Source organism: Lagenorhynchus albirostris, chromosome 1 (genome assembly GCF_949774975.1).
Source record: "Lagenorhynchus albirostris chromosome 1, mLagAlb1.1, whole genome shotgun sequence".
Taxonomy (NCBI): domain Eukaryota; kingdom Metazoa; phylum Chordata; class Mammalia; order Artiodactyla; family Delphinidae; genus Lagenorhynchus; species Lagenorhynchus albirostris.
This window is the reverse complement of record NC_083095.1, coordinates 123,875,715-123,898,633: the sequence shown is the minus strand read 5'-3', so window position 1 is coordinate 123,898,633 and position 22,919 is coordinate 123,875,715. Positions and strand designations below refer to the sequence as shown.

The window sequence follows — 22,919 nt, the reverse complement described above, 5'->3', positions numbered from 1 at the left end:
GATGATTCCTAAGAAAATCAAAACTGAAAATAAACTCACTAAAACATAGTTACTTGTATTTGCTTTATTACAATTCAAGGAACTGTTTTATTAGAGAAAATAACAAAATGTAACAAAATCCAAAATTTATCTTTTTTTAGTTAAAATTGATCTTATTTTATTTGTGATGTCATAAAATATATCTTAATAACCTTCATATATAGTGAGAGTAGAGGTTAATTGTATTCCTAGTATTATTAAGCAGAACTCTCTGAAATAATAAATAATTACACAGTGCTGTTACTACTTTTCATATTTTAATACCACAGTTTAAGTGCATTTAGCACAGCAAGTCAGTGCTTACTTTTAATCTATAAACAGTTTTTGAATATCAGTAATACTTTAAAAATAGACATTCATGTGGGGTTATTCCTTAGTTAAGTGACCTTAAGCTTAATTTTTTAAGTGAACAGATCCCCTTACCTCTGGCAGTTTAGCTATGAAAATTAAATAATATTAGATGTGCATTAAGTGCTTAAGATTGAGCAGAATCCATGACTGAGATTGAACAGAAATTAGATACATTCCTCTTTTGATCTTAGCCTATCCAAACAGAAAACATTTGACCAACTTTTAAAAAGCTGGAGTGAGTAATCCTGAATAGGAGTAAGAAAAACAATGTATGAAAATTATTTGAGTTTCATTTATGACTAATTTAAGAACCATGTGTTCTTGTTCTTCATATGATTGTATTTTAAATCCTTACAATCTGTTCCTATAGGATGCAGCTTAACTAAAAGCAGTTTTGTGCAACAAATAGCCTGGTAAGGTTTTTCTTGGTTTCCCAAGCATTCCTCTGCAGTGTTTTCTGAGCATTTTAATGTCTTGTGAAAAAATATGAAGAGAATATGAAAATTATTTTAATTTTATCCTGCCATGGGTGTTGGATTTCTTTTTTCTCCCAGTAGAGACAGATGTCACTGTGCTTTCCAAAAGACAGAAATGCCCAACTGATAAATGGAGGATTTATTACATGGCTGTTTTTGTAATGTTGAAATGAGATTTTATTGGTAGACAAGATAGGGGAAATATCTTTTACCAAGGTACTGAATTTACAGAGCACAATTTTAATATTTTAGTAGACTTTACAATACTTAGAATTAGAGTAGTTGTCCATGTCCACAGATTTTTTTCTATGCAAGCAAAGACACAGGTCTGACAGGGAGAAGCTGATAAATAAATAAAAATTTAAAAGCACCTGGTGCTCACAGACAAGTAGTTCTCCTATAATGTTACATTATGGAGACCGGAGTAGTTTCCAGCTTCCTTTCCAATGACCTTGGATATTTGTTGGACCAGAATAACCTTTTTATTCTAGTCCATCTCTTCTACTTCATTATCATTGCTGCCCTTATAATTTCATTTACCCCATTTCATCTGCATAAAAATGTTTGTATAGAGAGCTTCTCATTTGCTTTTGGGTTGTCCATGGATACCATATCCTACTAGGGATACGAGTGATTTTGAGTTATCATTGACATGTTCCTAATGTTGTTTTGTAAAGTAACAGGAAGTGTGGAAAATAAAAGGGAGGAAAAACTTCATAAGCCCAGTACCCTAATATCCACTTTACATTTACTTTCAATGTTTTTACATAATTATAGTATACTTCCTAATTTTTTACATAACCAGATCTTAGAAACGTTTTTATATGCTGCTAAATCTCTAAAAAGTAAAACATAGCCTAGTTTAAAAAGTCAAATGATTTTACAAGGCTTAGGTCACATTTTTTCCCACCCCTAGTTTTTTTTTTTTTATTTTTATTGGTGTATAGTTGATTTACAATGTTGTGTTAGTTTCAGGTGTGCAGTAAAGTGAATCAGTTATACATATATCCACTCTTTTTTTTGTTTTTTTAAGATTCTTTCCCATATAGGTCATTACAGAGTATTGAGTGGAGTTCCCTGTGCTATACAGCAGGTTCCTGTTAGTTATCTATTTTATATATAGTAGTGTGTATATGTCGGTTGCAATCTCCCAATTTATCCCTCCCCCCCTTATCCCATGGTAACCATAAGTTTTTTTTCTATATCCGTGCCTCTACTTACGTTTTGTAAATAAATTCATTTGTACCCTTTTTTATGATTCCACATATAAGCGATATCATAGGATATTTGTCTTCCTCAGTCTGACTTACTTCACTCAGAATGACAATCTCTAGGTCCATCCATGTTGCTGCAAATGGAATTATTTTGTTCTTTTTTTATGGCTGAGTGATACTCCATTGTATCTATGTACCACATCTTCTTTATCCATTCCTCTGTTGATGGACATTTAGGTTGCTTCCATGTCCTGGCTATTGTAAATAGTGCTGCAGTGAACATTGGAGTGTATGTATCTTTTTGAATTATGGTTTTCTCCAGGTATATGCCCAGGAGTGGGATTGCTGGGTCATATGGTAGTTCTATTTCCCACCCCTAGTTTCTGTTCCCAAAAGTAAGCACCTTCTCTTTCAGCCATTTCATCAGTCATTTTCCTTAAGATTTCCAAATAATGTGTTGTTATTGCTGCTTATTGTTTTATATATTATCTATTAATGTCATATTTACCACTGTCACCAAAATTCTCCCAATGTAGCTGTTCAGATGGTTGTTCAATGTTAATATTTTTATCACTGTATATAATCACAGGTAGGCCATATATATATTGTAGTTAAATTTCCTTTTATGTATGGACTTTTGTTTTCCCTGAAGTTAATAATTGCTATATTTCTTGTTTTGTGTGTATTATTAATTCATCTCCAAACTCTTCTATGAAGGTAAAAAATCTAAAATCTCTCCATTTTTCTAATATTAAGTAATCTATCCATTTGTTTTTTGTTTGTTTGTTTGTTTTTAAGTTCTTGCTGGAGCTTTCCATCTTTGTGTTCCAGTCTGAACTGACTGCTTTCTAGTCTGTCATTCTGGGATTTTCCTTCACCATCATCTTGGAATTATACTGACCTCTCTCCGGATTTGTATCCCCTGCTTTCTGGCTTCAATAACTTCTTTCTTGGTTTATTTCCTTGTTATGGTGAATCACAGCTTTCAGTAGTTTAGTGAGAAAGAGTACATGGGAGATACATTTTTTGATGCCCTGCCTGTTTGCAAATTTCATTATTCTGCCTTAATACTTGAATGCTAATTTGGTCGGATGTAAAATCAAGTCATCACTGCATTGTCTTCTGGCTTGTCATTGTTGAGAATAACATCTAGTCTAACAGTATCTTGATTTCTAATCTTCTGTGCCTAATCTCTTTTTCTGTCTGGAAGCATTTAAGATCCCTGATATTCTGAAATCACAAGGATATGCCTGGTGTCAGCCTTCTTTTCTTACCTGAGTTGGACACTTGTAGGCCCTTTTAATCTATGGTCTCATGGCCTTCAAATTGTGGGGAATTTTCTTTAATTTTTTTCTTTCTTTTTCTTTCCTCCACTTTCTCTGTTCTCTTGTTCTGAAATACATATTTGTATATTGGCCCTCCTGGCCTGATCTGCTTAATTTTCTTTTTTTCTTTTTTTTTTTCCCCATCCCATTTTCTGCGCCTCTGTCATTCATCTCCACTTTCTGGGAGATTTTTCAATTTTATCTTTCAACAATTATAGTATACTTTTTACCTCTGCTATCATTTTTGTAATTTCCATAGCTCCTTTTCATTCTCTGAATGTTCCTTTCTTCTTCTTTTTTTTCTTTGTAAATTTTTATTTTATTTATTTATTTGGTTGCACCAGGTCTTAGTTGTGGCAGGTGGGCTCCTTAGTTGTGGCAGGCGGGCTCCTTAGTTGTGGCAGTCAGGCTCCTTAGTTGTGGCATGAATGTGGGATCTAGTTCCCTGACAAGGGATTGAACCCAGGCCCCCTGCATTGGGAGCACAGAGTCTTAACCACTTAACCAGGGGAAGTCCCTGAATGCTCCTTTCTTATAGCATCTTCTTGTTTCATGGGTGTAGGCTTATTCATTTCAGTTATTTTGAAGGTTTTTTTTCCCCCTTGCATTGTCTCTGCTTCTTCTAAATACCTTTTAATATTTGTTTACTTTATTCTTTTTCAAGTTATTGGTTTTTTGTATGATCTTTGGTTGGTATTCGTTGTCAAGTGTGAGGCACAGAGAACTCATTAGAGCTCTTTCTGGGAGGGTGGGGCTTGGAGCTTTCTTAGATATGAGACTGATGATCATAAAGGAACTCAACTATTTCATTAGAGTCCCTATTTGATCAGTGTCTGTAGTTCTTTTCTTTTAGGCTACGTAGTTTCCCCAGGAGGTATCTCCAGTCTCAAGCCTGGAGTGCATAAGCCTGACTGCAAGTATTCTCAGAGCTGAGTGGGGAAGGTAACTAAGATTTTCCACTTGTTCTAACATGTAGGCTTTTACTCACTTCACCTGTTTTTATTAACCTTCTTCATCTTCCTCAGCTCTGCCTGGTGTCCTCAAGTCTAAAGTCCCTCTGGTTCTTCACTCAGAAAGACCCAACCTAGTCTTATGCCATGTTGGGGAGAGGTAGTGGCCTAACTATACTGGGTTGGGCAAGGGGTCTAGGAGTTCTTAAATGCAGGATTTAACTAATTCTCCCAATTCAACCCCACTTGCCCTCCCATCTTCAGGGGCATCATGGTTTTCATTCCTGACCTTTCTGGTGCTCCGTAGAGCAAAATGGCTGACTATTTGGGTGCTCTCCTCTATCCCCTCACCAGTGCCAGATATGTGGCTTTCAGCTTTGACAGGTCTCATCAATCTACTTTGCAGCTTCTGAAATGTTTTGAACTCAGCTCTGCTGTTGTCTTCTCTCCAGTTCATTTTGTCGTTGTTGTTGTTTTTTAATCTCCTTACTCTCATTTTGGTGAGATTTTAGGAAGGATTGAAGGTAAATTGTTGTATTTAATTTGTCTTGTTCAACCAGGAGTCTGCATAACCTTCACTCTTTTCATTTTGAATGATTGTATATTTCATCTGTGTATCATCCTTTATTCATTTACCTATTTTTTGACATGCAGATAATTTCCAATTTATTGCTATTGCAGTCCTGCAAAAAAACCATCTTTCATACTGATAGCTTTTTTTCATGTTAGGTTATTTTCTTAGAACTTATTCTAAGAAAGAATAAGGTTTAAACACATCTTGCTTTCTAAAAAAGACTGTACCAGTTTGGAGTACCAGCAGGGTTTGTGATTATCCAACTTACTATATTTGTTGTATCATTGCTAGTTTTACCATATAAAAAGTCTTTTTGACAGGCTAAAAAGAAAGGCACCTTCTTTTATACTGATTAACTTTCAGATATCCTTCAACAGAATTGAAATAAGTGCTTATTCTAAAAGCAATATAGTCTGCCTTGTTTAAATTTTTATTCTGAGCATTTATTACTTTTGTAATTTTTAAAAAGAAAATAAAAATAATATTCATTATTTTTAATTGGAAAGCAAATAACAATATAAAGAAAATTAATTGCCAGTAATACCATCACCCATAGGTAACATTTTGATAACAGATGTGTATGTGCATCTGTGTGTATGGGAGACAGTGCGCACACTCAGAAATATATCTATATAACAGATATAGGCACACTCTTAGAAAAATTAGAATCACACTGTGTGTGTGTGTGTATACACACACACACATTTATATTATTTAGTAGTCTGATTTTTTCATTTATCATTATTTTGTGAACATTTTCTCCTGTCATTAATTATAATTCTGAAACACGCCTTAATTGTTGTCTAAAATGTCTGGATACACCATTAAAAACATTCTTTAATACTAGAGATTACAGCATGTAATGCTGTGAAATTATAAACAACAATTTATATAAGAAGATTCTGAATGTATCAACTCTTCTTAAAAGTTAGAAAAACTTTAAAGCTATCCCTGTCCTTTTTTGGTATACTCTGCCCTAAATCCTTATCTTAAGATTTAACTTGTTAATAATTCTTGTTTTCCCATTTATTCCTGGCTGGTATGTGACATTAATTCTGTCTAACCTGGAAAAGTTCTGTGGGTTATATTTTGTCATCTGTCATTTTGTGTTTGACATCTGGTTTAAATTAATGTCAATGTCGTGCTCTTTAGTTTATGAGTGCCTTTTGGGAAGTTTAGATTCTATGAAGTTTTTATTTTTTATGACTATTACCTTACCATAGAGTATCTAGGGGAAATAGTACTACTAAAATGCTTTAAATATTGATGTGACTAGAATTTAATTCAAATGTGCTTCTACATATGCTGGAAGAACTTAGGGAAATTCGTTATATTTAGTAGAAATCAAAGACAGAACCCAGTATTCTCAACACACACACACGTACGTTTTAATAGTATTATATGTTAATATAATAATATTTTTAAATAGTATTTCTTGAATAAATTTTCATTATTCAAAATGCAAAAATAACATTAAAAGGTATATATTGGGAAATCTGGTCCTGTCCCATTCTTGTCCACTCCCTTCATCTCCTCTTAGCCAAATAGATAATTACTTTTTTTTTTTTTCCTATTTTTGGCTGCGCTGCTGCATGGCATGCAGGATTTTAGTTCCCGACCAGGGATCAAACCTGCACCTCCTGCAGTGGAAGCGCAGTGTCGTAACCACTGGACGCCAGGGAAGTCCCTCTTCTTTTTTTTTTTTTAAGTATTCTTTATGTGACTACAAGCAAAAAATGAATATGTGTTCTTATTTTTCCCTTTCTTTTTTTTAATTAAAAAAATTTCTCCCTCTTTCTTACTTAAAAGATAGTATACAGTGTCCTTGAATCTTATTATTTTTACTTAATTATCCTGGAGAGCTTTATATAGTGCTACGTAGAGGACTTGCTCATTCTTTTTTGTTAAAAAAATAGTTTCTTAGTATCCAGTTGTGTAAATGTTTTATTTAACCATTCCCCTATAGACAAACACTTGTCTGGCGAATGTATTTTTTTAATGTATGTTTTTTAAACTCCTTCAGGTGGATATGGACAAGAGTGGTGAAGTGCGACTTATAGAACTGGATGAATCTTTCAAAAGTGAACATACTGTTTTTGTAACACCACCTGAGATTCCCCATCTACCCAATGGTGAAGAACCCCCTTTACAGTACAGGTATTCAAGAGGCAGAATGTTTGAGATTGAAAGAGAGAAGCAATCCATCATCTGTGACGTAGCTTTCTAAGGACTGTGGTATTTTCAAAAATCCAAACTTTACAGATCCCTAATTTTTAGGTGGTAAGCAAGCTTATCCCACATCCATTACTAAGTTTTGAGGTATAAAAAGAAAAAATATATAATTTTGCATTCTATAGACTTAAGAAGCTCTCTATATCTGCATAAGTATATATTCTCATAAATGTTGATTAAGACGTTAGGGCCCACCCCACCAAAATGCAGCACTTTTATTACAGAATTTTTATTTTTGTTTCTCCCTAAGGCTGGTTTCCTCACTTTCATCCCCTCCCCCAACACAGGCTGGTTAATGTAACCTTGGTTTACAAAAGGATTATCAACTATACTTCAATTTTTTAAAAAAGGATTAAATCTAATTTAGAGTCGATATCTGTGGCCTTGATTTGGATGATGTGATTTTTTTAGGCTTTTAATTTTTTCCATGAGTTTTATAAAGTCAAGGAAATTCAGAACTATTGGGATTGGTCATTGTTAATTTAGGAAATTGGCTCAGGTACTGTGCTAAGTGCTTGGTATAGACTTGAATGATCCACTGGTCTCTTTTTCAAGTCTAGTGGGAAAGAGAAAAACTCTGAGCACAGTGATAGGGTTATGATAGAGGTAGATTTATTATACATCTATATATCTAGATATGTATTTATATACATACATATATTATATATAACATTTGTTATAACTAGAGGTAGTTTCTAATATACCATTAAAATGGCATTTCCTTTTAGATTTTTTAAATTCTCCAATAATAATTTCTTATTTGAAGATTCTAAAACCATTTCACATCTATTAAGTCACAGTTTGTTATTTTCATTGAAAAGGGATTTTTCAGGACATCCTTATTTATAACTTGGATTGAATTCTTCTTTTTACAGATGAAAAAGTAGTGTAACAGATGTTTGTGAATGTTGATTACTTCATAAGCCACCTGATTCCTACCCTTAATTTTTATATATTGCTCATGTCAATTTTTAGAAGTCTGCCTTTTCTCAAAGACATTTAAAATATTTCTCATAATTTCTCTTTCTTCTTTTTCTTTCTAAACAAGATCTCATTTCTTTTATCTCTTTCATACATTATACACTTCTAAGACTTCTTTTGGTATATTTCACTAATATAGTTTGTTTTTCTTTTTGTGGTTTGGTTTTAACTTTTTAATTTAAAATTTACCTTTAGATTTAGTCCTTTAATAAGAAAATTACTTAGCTTAAAAAGTTCCCATTTTTTAAAGAGTCTAAGTCATTTTTTTTCCTTGAGACTACTAATATAATTTTGGTGTAATCATACCCATCATTGGAAAATCCTTAAGTGTCTTTAATGGGCACAGTGGATCCTGTTAGTAGGAGGTAACTCATATACTTGCATTGTCTGTATAAAATGATAAGACAATAAGTTTCCATAAGATACACAGAATGGTCTTATTATCACACCATGTACATACAGTGAATTTTCTTAGGGGACATAGTTTTCCTGAACTTCATTGCTATTTTATTCCTACTTAACATTCAGTCATGACTAATATTTTCTTATTCTACTGGATTTTCCTATAATAATGTATAATAGATATAGTTTATATTTTATTATAGTTAGTTTTCTTCTTAGTTAATTAAAACTATTTATATGCCTTTAAGAATATTCTAAAGTAGGATAAGTTTTCTCCTCAGGGGCTTCTTCTGTCGTTTTAGCATGTCTTTTTCCCAGCTGCTGCTACCTTTTAAATGCCCCAAACACTCTGCTCTAGCACCCAAATTAGGCCCACCTCCTCATAGAGTTGCCTATTCTAATCTTTGTTCCTCTTCTCCAGCCTCTTCAATTTTCTTTCTCATAAATGAGGCCCTGAATCAGCTTACCTAACCAGTTAAATCCATTCATGATAATGTAATAGGTTGTCCTGGTTGACTTATGTTATTTGCATTTTTTTAAGAGGAAGGTTCTACAGTAATATGTTAATCCAAACAATGATATTAATAACTGTCCTGTGTGAAAGGGTATTGACTTGGTGGGCCTTTTACCCGTATTATCTGATATGTTTGCTATTTATTTACACGAATACTAACAAAGTTTTTTTGAGTTACTTTGGAGTTTGGTGTCAAGTTCAGCAAAATTTAAATGTATTTCACTTTTTTCCCTCTAAAATACATACTTGAATCTGTATTTGGCTATTACATTTTTATTATTATAGTAAGAAAAGCAACATTAGCGTGAATATTTGTTGATTATCATAGTCTGATGGAGAAAGATAGTTAAAATAAGTTAATAAGTTAAAATAAGTTATTGGTCATAATTTTTTTTTAGCTTGTAACCAGTATGATCATCTATGTGTGCTTGAGATTTTTTTTTTCTTTTCAAAAACAGCTATAATGGATTTCCAGTTCTTAGGAACAATTTATTTGAGAGACCTGAAGGATTTCTACAAACCCGAAAGAGCAAATTGCCTTCAAAATCAAGTAGTCCTAGTAGCCCTTCTCCCATGTTCAGAAGAACAAAACAGGTGCTTTGATGATTTTGTATTCTTCATGTAATCAAGTATTAGAACAAAAATAAATTTGACACTCTTCCTCCCTTAATATACTTTAGTACCCCATATATAACTATTAGTAGATCATTTATGCTCCCTGAAGCCTTCTGAAGAAAATTTAGAGTAATCTGACTTCAAAAAATTAACCAGTTCTCTTGTCCTAGAACATTATTTTACATATTGTATAATACAGATTAAAGCAAAGACTTGAATATATATTAATTATAGACAGATTTTGTTAGGGAAACATTATAAAAGCATGTGAGTTGTACTTGCTCAGCCTTCAGTTAAGGATAAGGATGCTTAAGTGTGCAAATTTATTAATAAGATCCTTGCATTTTTTCTAGGAAATTAAATCAGCCCATAAAATTGCCAAGAGGTACTCTTCCATTCCTCAGATGTGGTCTAGGTGTCTACTGCGTCACTGTTACGGGCTGTGGTTTATTTGTCTCCCAGCTTATGTGAAAGTATGTCATTCAAAAGTCAGGGCTCTGAAAACAGCCTATGATGTGCTTAAAAAAATGCAGTCAAAGAAGATGGATCCACCTGATGAGGTAACAATTATCCTTTAAAATGCATTATTTTATTCCAGATTTATGTACATAGATCTTTTGATTCTGTACACTTTCGAAATTACTGTGTTCCAGGTGTGCTACCGCATTCTTATGCAGCTCTGTGGACAGTATGATCAGCCAGTGCTTGCAGTTCGAGTGCTGTTTGAAATGCAGAAAGCTGGTATTGACCCCAATGCCATAACTTATGGTTATTATAATAAGGTAATTATTTTGACTTAATGGAGAAAGAGTATAACTTTTGTGATTTCACAACCTTAGTTTAATGGCAGAAATAAATGATGCAGGGATTATTTGGTATTTCTTTTAGAGTATCTAAAATATATTTTGTAAATTGGAAGTAAGATTTTTTTTGTTCTATTGATATTTTGGATTATACAATCTACTTATTCTTTAGATTAACTCTAAAGCCAGTGGGTGTTCATTTATAAAAATTATTTTACTAATTATTTTATTTTGTCAAATGAATAGGCTGTTTTGGAAAGTACCTGGCCTTCAAGGAGTCGTAGTGGCTATTTTCTTTGGACAAAAGTGAGGAACGTTGTTTTAGGAGTAGCTCAGTTCAAAAGAGCTTTAAAGAAACACGCACATTTATCACAAACAACTCTCTCAGGTAATTAGAAGTTTTTAAGGGATGTATATGTTGTACTTTTTCTTTAAAATTAATTGACTAGTTACAATTTCCACCTTTTAGAAATTTTAATTAGTTTCAAAATATTGAATGTTTTCTAGTTTTTATTGCCATTAAGCAAATTCTAATATTAGAGTGTTCTTCCCATTTAAAAAAACACCAAATTTTACTTATTTTGTTGTAACTGTTAAATTTTCAACCTTTGGTGGTCTTGTTTTAGTATTCGTTAATAATTCACAATAGGTTTCTTTGTTATAGTTGTATTTTGCTAATTATGTGACGCTTGTCATGTTCAGTATTAGTAGATTATTAACTTGAGCAGCAAGCTAATATGTATTTTTGGTATCTCCGTGAGTAGTAAAATGCTGTCAAATTGTGTTCTTAAGCAGATGGCAGTGACCTGGATGCTGTTAGTCATGGCAGCATGGATAGTGGTCATGGGACACACACTGTGGAGCAGGCACCTTTTAATACGGGTTTAATCAAAGTGTATGCTTCTGATGATAGATCTAGTACAGGTTTGTGTGTGCTTATGTATACATTTATTACAATACATTTTAAAAACTAGGTTTGCTAGCCTGTCTTTTTTAGATTTTAATTTTCAGTGATATATGTAACTGTCACTTTTTAATTTTATATGGTAGGCATATGACATTGTATTTTATAACTATGCAATTTTATTCATTCTCTATTTGAATAGAAATGAAAGTTTAAGAAAGTATTCGAGTGTTTAGTCCATGATAATCCAATTAACTCTGGATAGCACACAGGTCTCTTTATCATATCATTTTCTTAGGGTAAGTTCTTCTTTGTATTATGAACATGTTATCATAGTTCTTTTAATGTTGTTAGGATTTTAAAAAAAGAAACTTAGATCCCTGATCTGAGTTAATAGTACCATATCAACATCAATTTCCAAGATTTAACAGTGTCCCATGTTTCATGTAAGATATTATCATTCAGGGAAGCTGGATAAAGAGTACACAGGAACTTTCTGTACTGTATTATTTTTGCAACTTCTTGCGAGTCTTCAACTATATTAAAATTAAAAGCTATAATGAAAAATTTTAAATATATATAAAACTTGTAACATTCTAGCACTAAAGATGACTTAATTTCATTAAAATATAAGATTTGTACATAAACTTTCTCTATTATTAAAACTGACACACCTAAATTATTTAAATAATTCTGTCCATTTCATTATTACATTATAAAAATTAGACATGACTTGTGAATACAGTATAAGAGCTACCTATTAATGGACAGAAACTTTAAAAATCTAAGCATTAATAATAAAATATGGAGGCTTCTATCTTCAAATTTTAACATTGTTGGTCTGTCTCCTTTTATGCATACTTTTAAGAGTAATAAATATAAGCTATGTGCTTTGATATGTTGTTCTTCCTTGACTGGTTTTGTTTCTTTTTTCTTTCTTTTTTTTTTTTTTTCATGGTACGCGGGCCTCTCACTGTTGTGGCCTCTTCCATTGTGGAGCACAGGCTCCGGACGCGCAGGCTCAGTGGCCATGGCTCACAGGCCCAGCCGCTCCACGGCATGTGGGATCTTCCCAGACTGGGGCACGAACCCTTGTTCCCTGCATCGGCAGGCGGACTCTCAACCACTGCGCCACCAGGGAAGCCCTGGTTTTGTTTCTTGTTCATGCAATTGTGAATTTAATCACAGAGTTGTAGTAGTCATCCTTAGGCATTATCTCTTAAAAATGAAGAAATCCATCTTTTGTTTTTAACTGTGGCCTTTAAAAAGGCCATCTTAGGGGGCTTCCCTGGTGGCGCTAGTGGTTAAGAGTCCGCCTGCCGATGCGGGGGACACGCGTTCGTGCCCCGGTCTGGGAAGATCCCACATGCCGCGGAGCGGCTGGGCCTGTGAGCCATAGCCGCTGACCCTGCGCGTCCGGAGCCTATGCTCCGCAATGGGAGAGGCCACAACAGTGAGAGGCCCGCGTACCGCAAAAAAATAAAAAAATTAAAAGAAGGCCATCTTAAAGCAGTGCAGACCTTATAATAAAAGCATGAATTTTATCAAGATTATCTTCACGTTTTATAATTTATAGTTTCTTTGGAAATAGAGATGAAACTGATTAGAAAAAATACCAAACTCAAAATTATAACAAAGATATTAAATACCTAATGATACTTAATACAATTTCTTTAGATAGTTCTTTGCAAGTTTATAAAACCATTTTTAATGCAGTCATATACTCATATAATCATAACAACCTTTTATATTATAAATCTGGGAACTTGAGATTCAAACAAAAAGGTTAAGTGGTTTACTTAAAATCATGTCTCCTAAGGTAGAGTACTAGAATTCAAAACCTTATGTTTTGATGCTAATCTAGTGAAAACAATTTGCTGAAAATTACAGAGAGCCTCTTTAATAGAACAGTGTATTAGAAGTTTTCTTATATTGATGCAGAGTTTGCTTTTCTTAATAGCTTTAACACTAGTTTTTTTTCTCATTCCCATGTATTTGTACTCATGTGCAATTCAGTAATTATTCAGTTGAATTTTCAGAATAACTACCTATCAAGAAGTTTAAATAAACCCATTTTCTTGGTCAGATGATTTAGACATTTGGCTCCAGTGATCTGTGTGTGAGTGTTTTGTTAGGAGTTCCCTGCAGATTTTTCTTCTCCGTTGCTTAGCTGGATCTCAGACCTTCACCTAGAAAGGTCATGGACTTGTATAAAGAATGTGTGGTTTGTCTGTGTCTTTTGGAGCCCGGATAGTAGTGTGAACATATGTAATTACTGTTGACTACATTGTGAAACTAAAAATAAATTATTTTGTGATCATCCCTTTCTTATGTTAATAGAGATGGGGAGGAACTAACAAAATAATGCTTTCAACTGGAAGTTATCCAGAAAAATTTCTATGAGTAAATCTAAACACCAATGTGTTGCTTCTAATTCCAGTTCTTCTTACTAAAGAAGTTGATGATAAACAGCATAGGGTTTTTTGTCTTTTTCTTTTTCCAGGTGGCCAGTCTGACCTTGGATATAATTCACTATCTAAGGATGAAGTTAGAAGAGGGGATACATCTACTGAGGACATTCAAGAAGAAGAAGATAAGAAAGGGAGTGATTCTAGTTCCTGTAGGTACTAAGTTGATATTGTATAAAACTGTGAGTTTACATTAATAGAAAAGTCGAGTGACTTTAAGTATAAAAGTACTAATTTTATGTTTCATTTTCCCATTGTTACTCCTATTTCCTCCCATTATAAAAGCCCTCTACACCACCTAATATTCCAATGTACGAGTACTTCATGTGTGAAGTTTGTAGTCTTAGTGGCAAAACACCCTCCGATCAAATACTATTCTTGTAGTAGAAATATATATTTCTTCAAACAGTGGCTCTTTTCTGGGGCTTAACAGTATTTTTATTTAATGCTTTTATTAATGGTCTGTGACTTATATTTTTCCTGCTTACCTCCCCCCGTCAAAAGCAGTGTTTCACAACCAAAGAAGAAATATAAAATGTATGCATGGACCTCATGTGTGACCAGTACTTAGTTGTTCGATACACACCTTGAGGACTTGAATGAATGGTATCAGTTATTCGTGATTGACAAATATAGATATAGAGGTGTTCAGTATTTTCTCATCACGTATTTTCCGGGAGAAGTATTTAGAACTAAAAGCTACTTCTCTCTATGGCTCCTCTGATGTATATAGATTTCATCTTAACAGTTGCATTTTAATCTTTACAGTGTCAGAGAGCGAGAGTGCAAAGGGAAGTGCTGATTGTCTTCCTAAGCTCAATTATCAAAGTTCTTCCAGTATAGTTCGCCTCAGTGCTGCAAATAACAGTGCTGATAAAACATCAGGAGAAAGCACAGGTAAGTTGAATGGTATTCATCTGTTATGTGCAGAATAACTTGTATCTGTATTTCTAGTGAATATTTTTTTTAAGTCTTAATTCTCAAGGGATTTTTTCATTTTTCGTTTTTTTGTTTTTGTTTTGGTTTTGGTTTTTTGGTATACTTTCGCAGCCTCTCATGGTATAGTTTAGAAGCTTAAATTCTGTATTTTATAATATAGTTTGTTCAAGCTTTTATTGTAACAAAGTAAAGGGACATACCTACAAGCTGCCTTTTGAGTTTGGACTGTGGGGAGTTTTGGGAAGGGGGAAGTGGGGAGCAAGTGAGATGATCAATCTGAGGGTACCAGACGCCTCGCCAATTTTTAAATGAAGCATAGAGTTCCTTAGTCTTCGTGTTGTTCCTGTTTTTTTCAGAGGCGAAAGGATAGTCCTTCAGGTAGTTTAAATAACAATACCTAATATTTTTTCTTTTCAAAGCACTTTCTATATATTATTTTTCATGTATTATTACAGCAGTGCTTATATTAGTGAGAGGGGGTATTAGCACTCTTTCAAAGATGAGAAAACTCAGGCATAGTCGGACTATTGGCAGGTCCCATAACTTCTCAGCTACTTAATGGAAAAGTCATTTTAGGACCTGGGATAATACCTTGTCTCACAAGTTTTTCATCAGACTGTTTTGGGGGGCAATAAACAGACATAAGATTCAGAGTTTCTAGTGTTAATAGTCTGATTTCATAATTACATTATTTTTTGTATTAGCTCAGTTCTGCATCATTGTAATCTAAACAAACACTGAAGGACTTGTGCTGTCAAAGCTGAAATATCTCTATAAAGGCCCTGCTGCTGCAATGATGTTTGTTTTTCTGCAGCATAGTTAGATATGCCTCTAACTCAGGGGTAGGCAAACTGTGGCCCATGGGCCAAACCAGGCCTGCAGCCTGGTTTTTGTACAGGCCCACAAGCTAAGGATGGTTTTTTACATTTTTAAATGGTAAAAAATCAAAAGAAGAAAAATATTTTGTGACACCTGAAAATTATATGAAAGTTCAGTGTTCATAAACAAAGGTTGATTGTCACACACCCAGCTCATTCACTTACATATTGTCTATGGCTGCTTTGGCACTACGTTGGCAGAGCTGTGGAGTTGCCACAGAGACTATATGGCCTGCAGAGCCTAAAATATTTACTTTCTGGCCCATGACGACCCCTGCTCTAGATTTTTGACTTGAAAACTTTCCCATCTGTTAAGTACTCTGGGTTTATCACTACTACCAAAGACTATATGTGGGATTTATAGGAATACTTACATTTCTGTAACTTTTTTCTTACATACTAGTACTTGCTAGAATTCAAAACACCTTTCAAGTTTCTTCATGTGTTGCAGTACAGTATATGTATGTTTTATTTATATCATTATATAAATAAATGACAGCTTCTAAAAGATGTGGGAGTGGAATAACCAAAGAAATGTTTTAATGTTTGGTTGGTAATTGAAATAAAATCATCATCCTATGGTTACTTCATGGTTATCTTGGGAATTTTAACATTTTGATAAATTTATATTGAATTACTGAGAATTCAATCACAAGACAATTTACTCTGAAATCAAGCATGCTCTGAAATATGAAAACATACTCTGAAATGTTTTTTTAAGCCTAATTCTGCTTTTAGTGTGCTTTAACTTTTTCCCTTTAGCTACCACATTTAGCTGTAACATGGCATATTATATTATACTATGTTATATTCTGGGTTGGTCTCTTGGCTGCAGTTGTTTCCCAGCAGACAATATTCATTCAGCGATTATTTTTTGAGCTCCTACTATACCTGCTACCATATGCCAGGTGCTACTGAGGATATAGTAAAGAACAAAAATAAACATGGTCCCTGCCTCCAAAGAGAAGTACATGGGAGGGCTGGGAAAACATTAATCAAATAATCAAATAAATATAAAAACACCCTGATATTAAATACTGGCAAGAAGGGCTGTAAGGGCTTCCCTGGTGGCGCAGTGGTTAAGAATCCACCTGCCAATGCAGGGGACATGGGTTCGAGCCCTGGTCCGGGAAGATCCCACATGCTGCAGACCAGCTAAGCCCGTGTGCCACAACTACTGAGCCTGCTCTCTAGAGCCCGGAAACCACAACTACTGAGCCCACGTGCCCTGGTGGCTCTATGACATAATTCTGGCAAGTGATAGTAACGTGGTAGTTTTTGAGGGTTTCTGGGAAAACGTCTACTTTCCTGGTAAAGGAGTCAAAAATCTTAAGGATAAACTAACAACTCTAGTTCATACCTAGGAAACCTATTATATGCCTTAGAAAATTGGCTTGTTTTCCCAGAAACCCTCAAAAACTACCACTTTACTATCTCTTGCCAGAATTATGTCATAGAGCCACCAGGCCCAGGGAAGTTAAATAGTTTGCAGCCTCTCTGTTAGAGATGCACAGCATCCAGCCTAGTCTGGTGTAATTTAGCAGGTATATAAACTTAGAGCCAGACAAACTATTCTGTAAATGGCCAGGTAGTAAACATTTTAGGCCTTACAGGCCACATACAGTCTCTATTGCTTGTTCTTTGTGTGTGTGATATTTACTGAAGCCCGTGCACCTAGAGCCCGTGCTCCGCAACAAGAGAAGCCACCGCGATAAGAAGCCCGCACACCGCAGTGAAGAGTAGCCCCCGCTTGCCACAGCTAGAGAAAGCCCACGCACAGCAACAAAGACGCAATGCAGCCAAAAATAAATAAATTAGGGGGAAAAAAAAAAAAAGAAGGGCTGTAAGTCGCCATGAGAATATGTAACCTGTCCTGGGTTTCGAGGGACATTGGTCAGGAAAGCCTTCCTTGATAATATGGTTTCTGAGCTTAGATCTGAAGGGTGAGTAGAAAACAAATGAGGATAGGGGTTCCAAAGGAAAAATTGAAAGGGAGCATTCCAAGCAGTGGGAAGCAATATGTAAAGGCTGTATAGTAGGAAGGGATTATAGCATGTTCAAAGGTCTAAAAAAAGGGCTAGTAAATTAGCTCAGAATTCTTTCAGTTTTAAGGCTCAGAAAATATGACTTAACACTGGCTTAAACAAGTTGAGGGCTTCTTTTCTCACGAAATTCAAGGGTAAACAATTGCCCAAGATGTTGGTTCAGGGGCTTTACCTCAGATCTCTGAACCTAACCATGATTATAATACAGCTGCTGGCAACTTCAGGCACCACCTATCTGTGCAAGGCAGAAAGAATGGGCAAGGGGAGTGCCAGCCACATCTATCTCCTTTACCAGGAAAGCAGACGTTTTCCCAGAAACCCTCAAAAACTACCACTTTACTATCACTTGCCAGAATTACGTCACAGAGCCACCAGGCCCAAGGAAGTTAAATAGTTTGCAGCCTCTCTATTAGAGGTGCGCAGCATCCAGCCTAGTCTGCTGGAATTTAGCAGGTATATAAACTTAGAGTCAGACAAACTATTCTGTAAATGGCCAGGTAGTAAACATTTTAGGCCTTACAGGCCACATTACAGTCTCTATTGCTTGTTCTTTGTGTGTGTGATTTTTACAGCTCTTTTAAAATGTTAAAACCATTTGAGACTGTATATAAACAGTCCACAGGCTGGATTTGGCTCAGCAGTGTAGTTTGCCAACCCCTGGTATAATTTGATAACCAGCTTTATTTGTCTTTAGGCCATTGCATTGTTCTTACTTTGCAAAGGAACACATCTGTTTAAATGCAGGCCTAGAGTTACATCTTTGGATTATAAGATTGCTCCAGGTCTTTGATAATATATAACCTGTTAAGCAGGTTTCCCAGAATATCAGAAGAAAGTATGTTCTTGGTTTCTTATATACTTAATCATAAGCTGATACAGAAAAAAAGAAGACACTTTACCTCTCTGCTCTACTGTTTTCCTTGTTAATGCTGTATGCTTATTAAACAGTATTAGTTTGTAGGCTTTTATGGTCTCTAGTAGTCCCTTTTATCTCCTATCCTGTTACCCAAATACATCATATGATAGGAAAAAAGGCACATATTTAGGAATTGGCTCATTATAGAGAGCTAATTCTGTTGGATAAAGCATGTAAAAAGAGTAGTTGAAGGACTTTCCTGATGGTGCAGTGGTTAAGAATCCACCTGCCAATGCAGGGGACATCGGTTCGAGCCCTGGTCGGGGAAGATCCCACATGCCGCAGATCGAGTAAGCCTGTGCGCCACAACTACTGAAGCCCACATGCCTAGAGCCCGTGCTCCGCAACAAGAGAAGCCACCGCAGTGAGAAGCCCACGCACCACAACGAAGAGTAGCCCCCGCTCACCGCAACTAGAGAAAGCCCGCGCGCAGCAACAAAGACCCAACGCAAAGAAAAATAAATAAATAAATTTATTTTTTAAAAAAAAGAGTAGTTGACAATACCATACCTAGACTAATGCTTTAGAAGACTCCCACATAAGGACAATTAAAGTGATCAAAAAATCTAGATTTCTGCTTTCAGCGTAGGTACCTAAGTAATTTGGTAAAAAGCAGTGAACAGTGTTTCTGAATAGAAAGTGGCCATTCACATTTGACTGTTATAAACGTGAATCAATATGTAAAGCAAAGGTAAAATTATTTAGCCACATCTATAGTCATAAGGATTTGGAGTTTTAAAAATAATTTTTATTTATGAATAAAGCTCACATAGCTGCCTTTTATTTGGTTTGGTTTAGTGTTTTTGGTTTTGTTTTTATAGGCAGAAGACTCAGAATCTTAAGGTCGTCTAGCACAAGCACAGTTGTATAACCATTGTTATTTAATCCGTTCAGTGAAATGGACATAAATTCATTATTATTGTTGTTAAATATACCAAGGGTAAATATTAATCTTACAAGTTGTAAAAAGCAGTGCATCCTTATATCTCAGATCATACCCTTCATATTTGATTTGAATCCCAGTTCTCTCGCTTAAGGACTGGGTAACTTTGGTCTAGGTAATCTATCAGTTTTTTCTCCACCCATAAGGATATTGGAATGATTATGGTAGATAATGTGAGTAAAGTGCCTAGTATAGCATCTGTGAAATCACAGGCACTTGATGAGTGCTTGCTGTTATCATTTTATTACTAGTATCTTAAATATTTCAGACAACTTGTATTTGCATATTACATTTTTCGTGGCTAAAAACACTTTTCTTGTTTTTTAGAAAGTTCGTCTGAGCCGCTCTTAATATCATCTTTTGAGGATACAAATGAAACAGGAAACATTCACAGTAGATGCTTCAGGAAAAGACATAAAAGTGACAATGAGCCTAATTTGCAGCAGCAAATGTCCTGGGGAAATAGAAACCGAAATCTTAGTGGAGGAGTACTAATGGGACTTATGCTCAATAGAATTAACCAGGAAGCAAACCCTGGAGATATGGTTGAAAAATTAGGAGCTGATGCAAAAATTCTTTCAAATGTAATCTCAAAAAGCACAAGACCAAATAGTCTTGATATTGGAAAGCCATCTTTAAGATCAAATAGAGACAGTATAGAGAAGGAATCTAGTGATGATGATACACCTTTTGATGGTTCTAATTGTTTGGCAGATAAAGTGGATTCTCCTGTTATTTTTGACTTAGAAGACTTAGACAATGAAACAGATGGATCAAAAGTGGGGTACATTGCTCCACAAAATCCTAAGAGGAGTCAACGCTTGAATAGCAGCTTTTCAGTAAAACCTTTCGAAAAAACTGATGTTGCAACAGGATTTGATCCCCTCTCTCTTTTGGTTGCTGAGACTGAACAGCAGCAAAAAGAAGAGGAGGAAGAGGAGGAAGATGATAGCAAAAGCGTTTCGACACCATCTGCTAGGCGGGATTTAGCTGAAGAAATTGTGATGTATATGAATAACATGAGCAGTCCTTTGACAAGTCGAACACCAAGCATTGATTTACAACGGGCCTGTGATGATAAAGTAACTGCTAAGAAAAGTCCAACGTTGGTCAAGGCATGCAGAAGATCTAGCCTGCCTCCTAATTCTCCTGGGCCAGTGAGACTTACCAAATCTAAAAGTTACTCAAAAAGCGAAGACAGACCAAGGGATAGACTCTGGTCTTCTCCAGCCTTCTCACCTACTTGCCCATTTAGAGAAGAATCTCAAGATGCATTAACCCATTCATCACCTTCATTTAATTTAGATACACTACTAGTACCTAAACTAGATGTTCTAAGAAACAGTATGTTCACTGCTGGAAAAGGAGTTGCAGAGAAAGCAAGCAAATGGTATTCAAGATTCACCATGTACACCACATCATCCAAGGTAGGTTTATTAGTGTTTTCTACTTTTCCTTTTACCCTCCTCCACCACCAAAAGTATCTTACTTGCAAAGATGTCTGTTTTTACCATTCTCCTAAAATACAGCTTTTCAGAAAGGACTCTTGGGATGCATAAGGTTTGTAAGTATCAGAATTTGGACTTGAACAATAACTTCGAAAGGAAAGAATCCACTAACTAAGGTTATATTTTTAGTTCAGTTTTGAAAGAAAGTGATCTGTAGCTGGAGTAAAAATTAGAGTCATATGAAAATGCTTACTGAGCTTCATTATTTATTGCCTTCAAAAATTACCAGCCAGGCATAGGATTTCTCTTTCTGGTTAGGATGGAGTACCTTGTGATACACCTGCATACCTCCCAAAGCAAAAAGCTAGATGAAATATGGAAAGTATTTGTTTAAAGTCATCAGAGAACTGCTGAAACAACTAGAAAGTAGAGGGGCAAGATTCTAGAGAGAAGAGAATTGCAGAGATGAGCTGAAGTTTTATAGCTACTTTTTCCTTGAGGGCATTTGCTTATTCTGAGCACAGAGCAAGAGGTTGCAAATCCAGGCTTTGCCTTATCAGAGGACTGTGGAGAGGTGAGGGTGCCAGCAGGACTTTTGGGATCTTGTAGAGCTGGAGAGACAAAAATAGAGACTGGAGGGTCCTCAGATACACAACTTTTTTCCTTCAGGACATTTTCCAAATACTGATACTGCATGAAACATTGGTCTGAAAACATAAGCAGAATGTCTCTGATAAATAAGAGTTCTCAGCAGTTTCATGGTGCTGGGAATACAATAGCGTAGTTCATAAGCTGCTGGGAGCTGGGGAAAGTGAGGGCAGGGAAGCTTTGGTGTACACACCAGGCCCTTAGTTCAAATTCCTGCAGAGCCATGCCTTAGGAGCATTGGCAAAACAGAGGTAGACTGAACCTGACCAAAACTGCAACCTAGGCTGGACTCAGCTCAGTCTGTGATTAGATTAAACTAATCAGCCTTTACTCTAACAAGGAAAAAGTGTGTCCTTTCCAGAGGACCAGAACATCAACTGGAGTCCTTACAGTTTTTTATATATAATTTTTTATATTCTATTACTGAATTAAAAATAGCTATACTGAGGAACTTCCTTGGTGATCCAGTGGTTAAGACTCCACACTCCCAGTGCAGGGGGCCCGGGTTCCATCCCTGGTCAGGGAACTAGATCCTGCGTGCCTCAACTAAGAGCCTGCATGCTGCAACTACAGATCCCACACACCACAACTAAAGATCCCGCACACTGCAGCGAAGATCCCAAGTGCTGCAACTAAGACCAGTGCAGCCAAATAAATAAATATTAAAAAAAAAAAGAAAGCTGTACTGAGAGACAAGGACCATAACTAAAAACAAAAGAAAAACAGATGGAGGAAACAGACCTTCAGGTGATCTAAATATTTGAATTAGCAAGATACTTTGAAGTAATTAAAATATCTCCAAGAAAATAGAGAAAAGGGTGAGAAAAAAAAAGCTAGAAACATGCAAAATTTCACCAGGTAATTATCTTTTGAAAAGAACCAGTGTAAATTCTAGAACTGAAAAAGATGCGAAATTAAGAAAGCAGTAGTTAGATTTAAAAGACAAAAAAAAAAAAAAAAAAGGAGAAGAAAGATTAGTAAACTAGTTGGGAAGTTAGTAGAAAATATCCACACTGAAATACAGACAGGGAAAAAACATTGGAAAATACAGGAAAAAACGTGGGGTTTAGTGAAAATGCCTAACATTGATGTAATTTAGTTCCAGAAGAAGAAGAAAAAAAGGGGTAGAAGGAACATTTAAAAAGCTAATTGCCAAGAATTTTCCAAAAGTGATTAAAGATGTCACTCACATATTTAGAATATCTACAAATGTCAAGCAGAATAAATGCAAAAAAAACAAAAAAACACCCTATA

General features: G+C 35.2%; 1 protein-coding gene across 3 annotated transcripts in view; it reads left to right on the top strand.

Moving 5' to 3' along the window:
• Positions 1 to 22,919, top strand: part of DENND4A (DENN domain containing 4A) — a 95,547-nt gene that overhangs the window by 45,708 nt on the left and 26,920 nt on the right. Inside the window, exons 13-21 of one of the 3 annotated variants that reach the window (XM_060152224.1) lie at positions 6,953 to 7,086; positions 9,517 to 9,652; positions 10,027 to 10,233; positions 10,327 to 10,455; positions 10,723 to 10,864; positions 11,272 to 11,400; positions 13,884 to 14,000; positions 14,617 to 14,745; positions 19,897 to 20,996. In XM_060152224.1, coding sequence (XP_060008207.1) covers positions 6,953 to 7,086; positions 9,517 to 9,652; positions 10,027 to 10,233; positions 10,327 to 10,455; positions 10,723 to 10,864; positions 11,272 to 11,400; positions 13,884 to 14,000; positions 14,617 to 14,745; positions 19,897 to 20,996 — 2,223 coding nt within the window. Of the gene's footprint in view, positions 1 to 6,952; positions 7,087 to 9,516; positions 9,653 to 10,026; positions 10,234 to 10,326; positions 10,456 to 10,722; positions 10,865 to 11,268; positions 11,401 to 13,883; positions 14,001 to 14,616; positions 14,746 to 19,896; positions 20,997 to 22,919 lie in introns of all 3 variants that reach the window. The other 2 variants (XM_060152220.1, XM_060152231.1) reach the window with 2 other exon arrangements.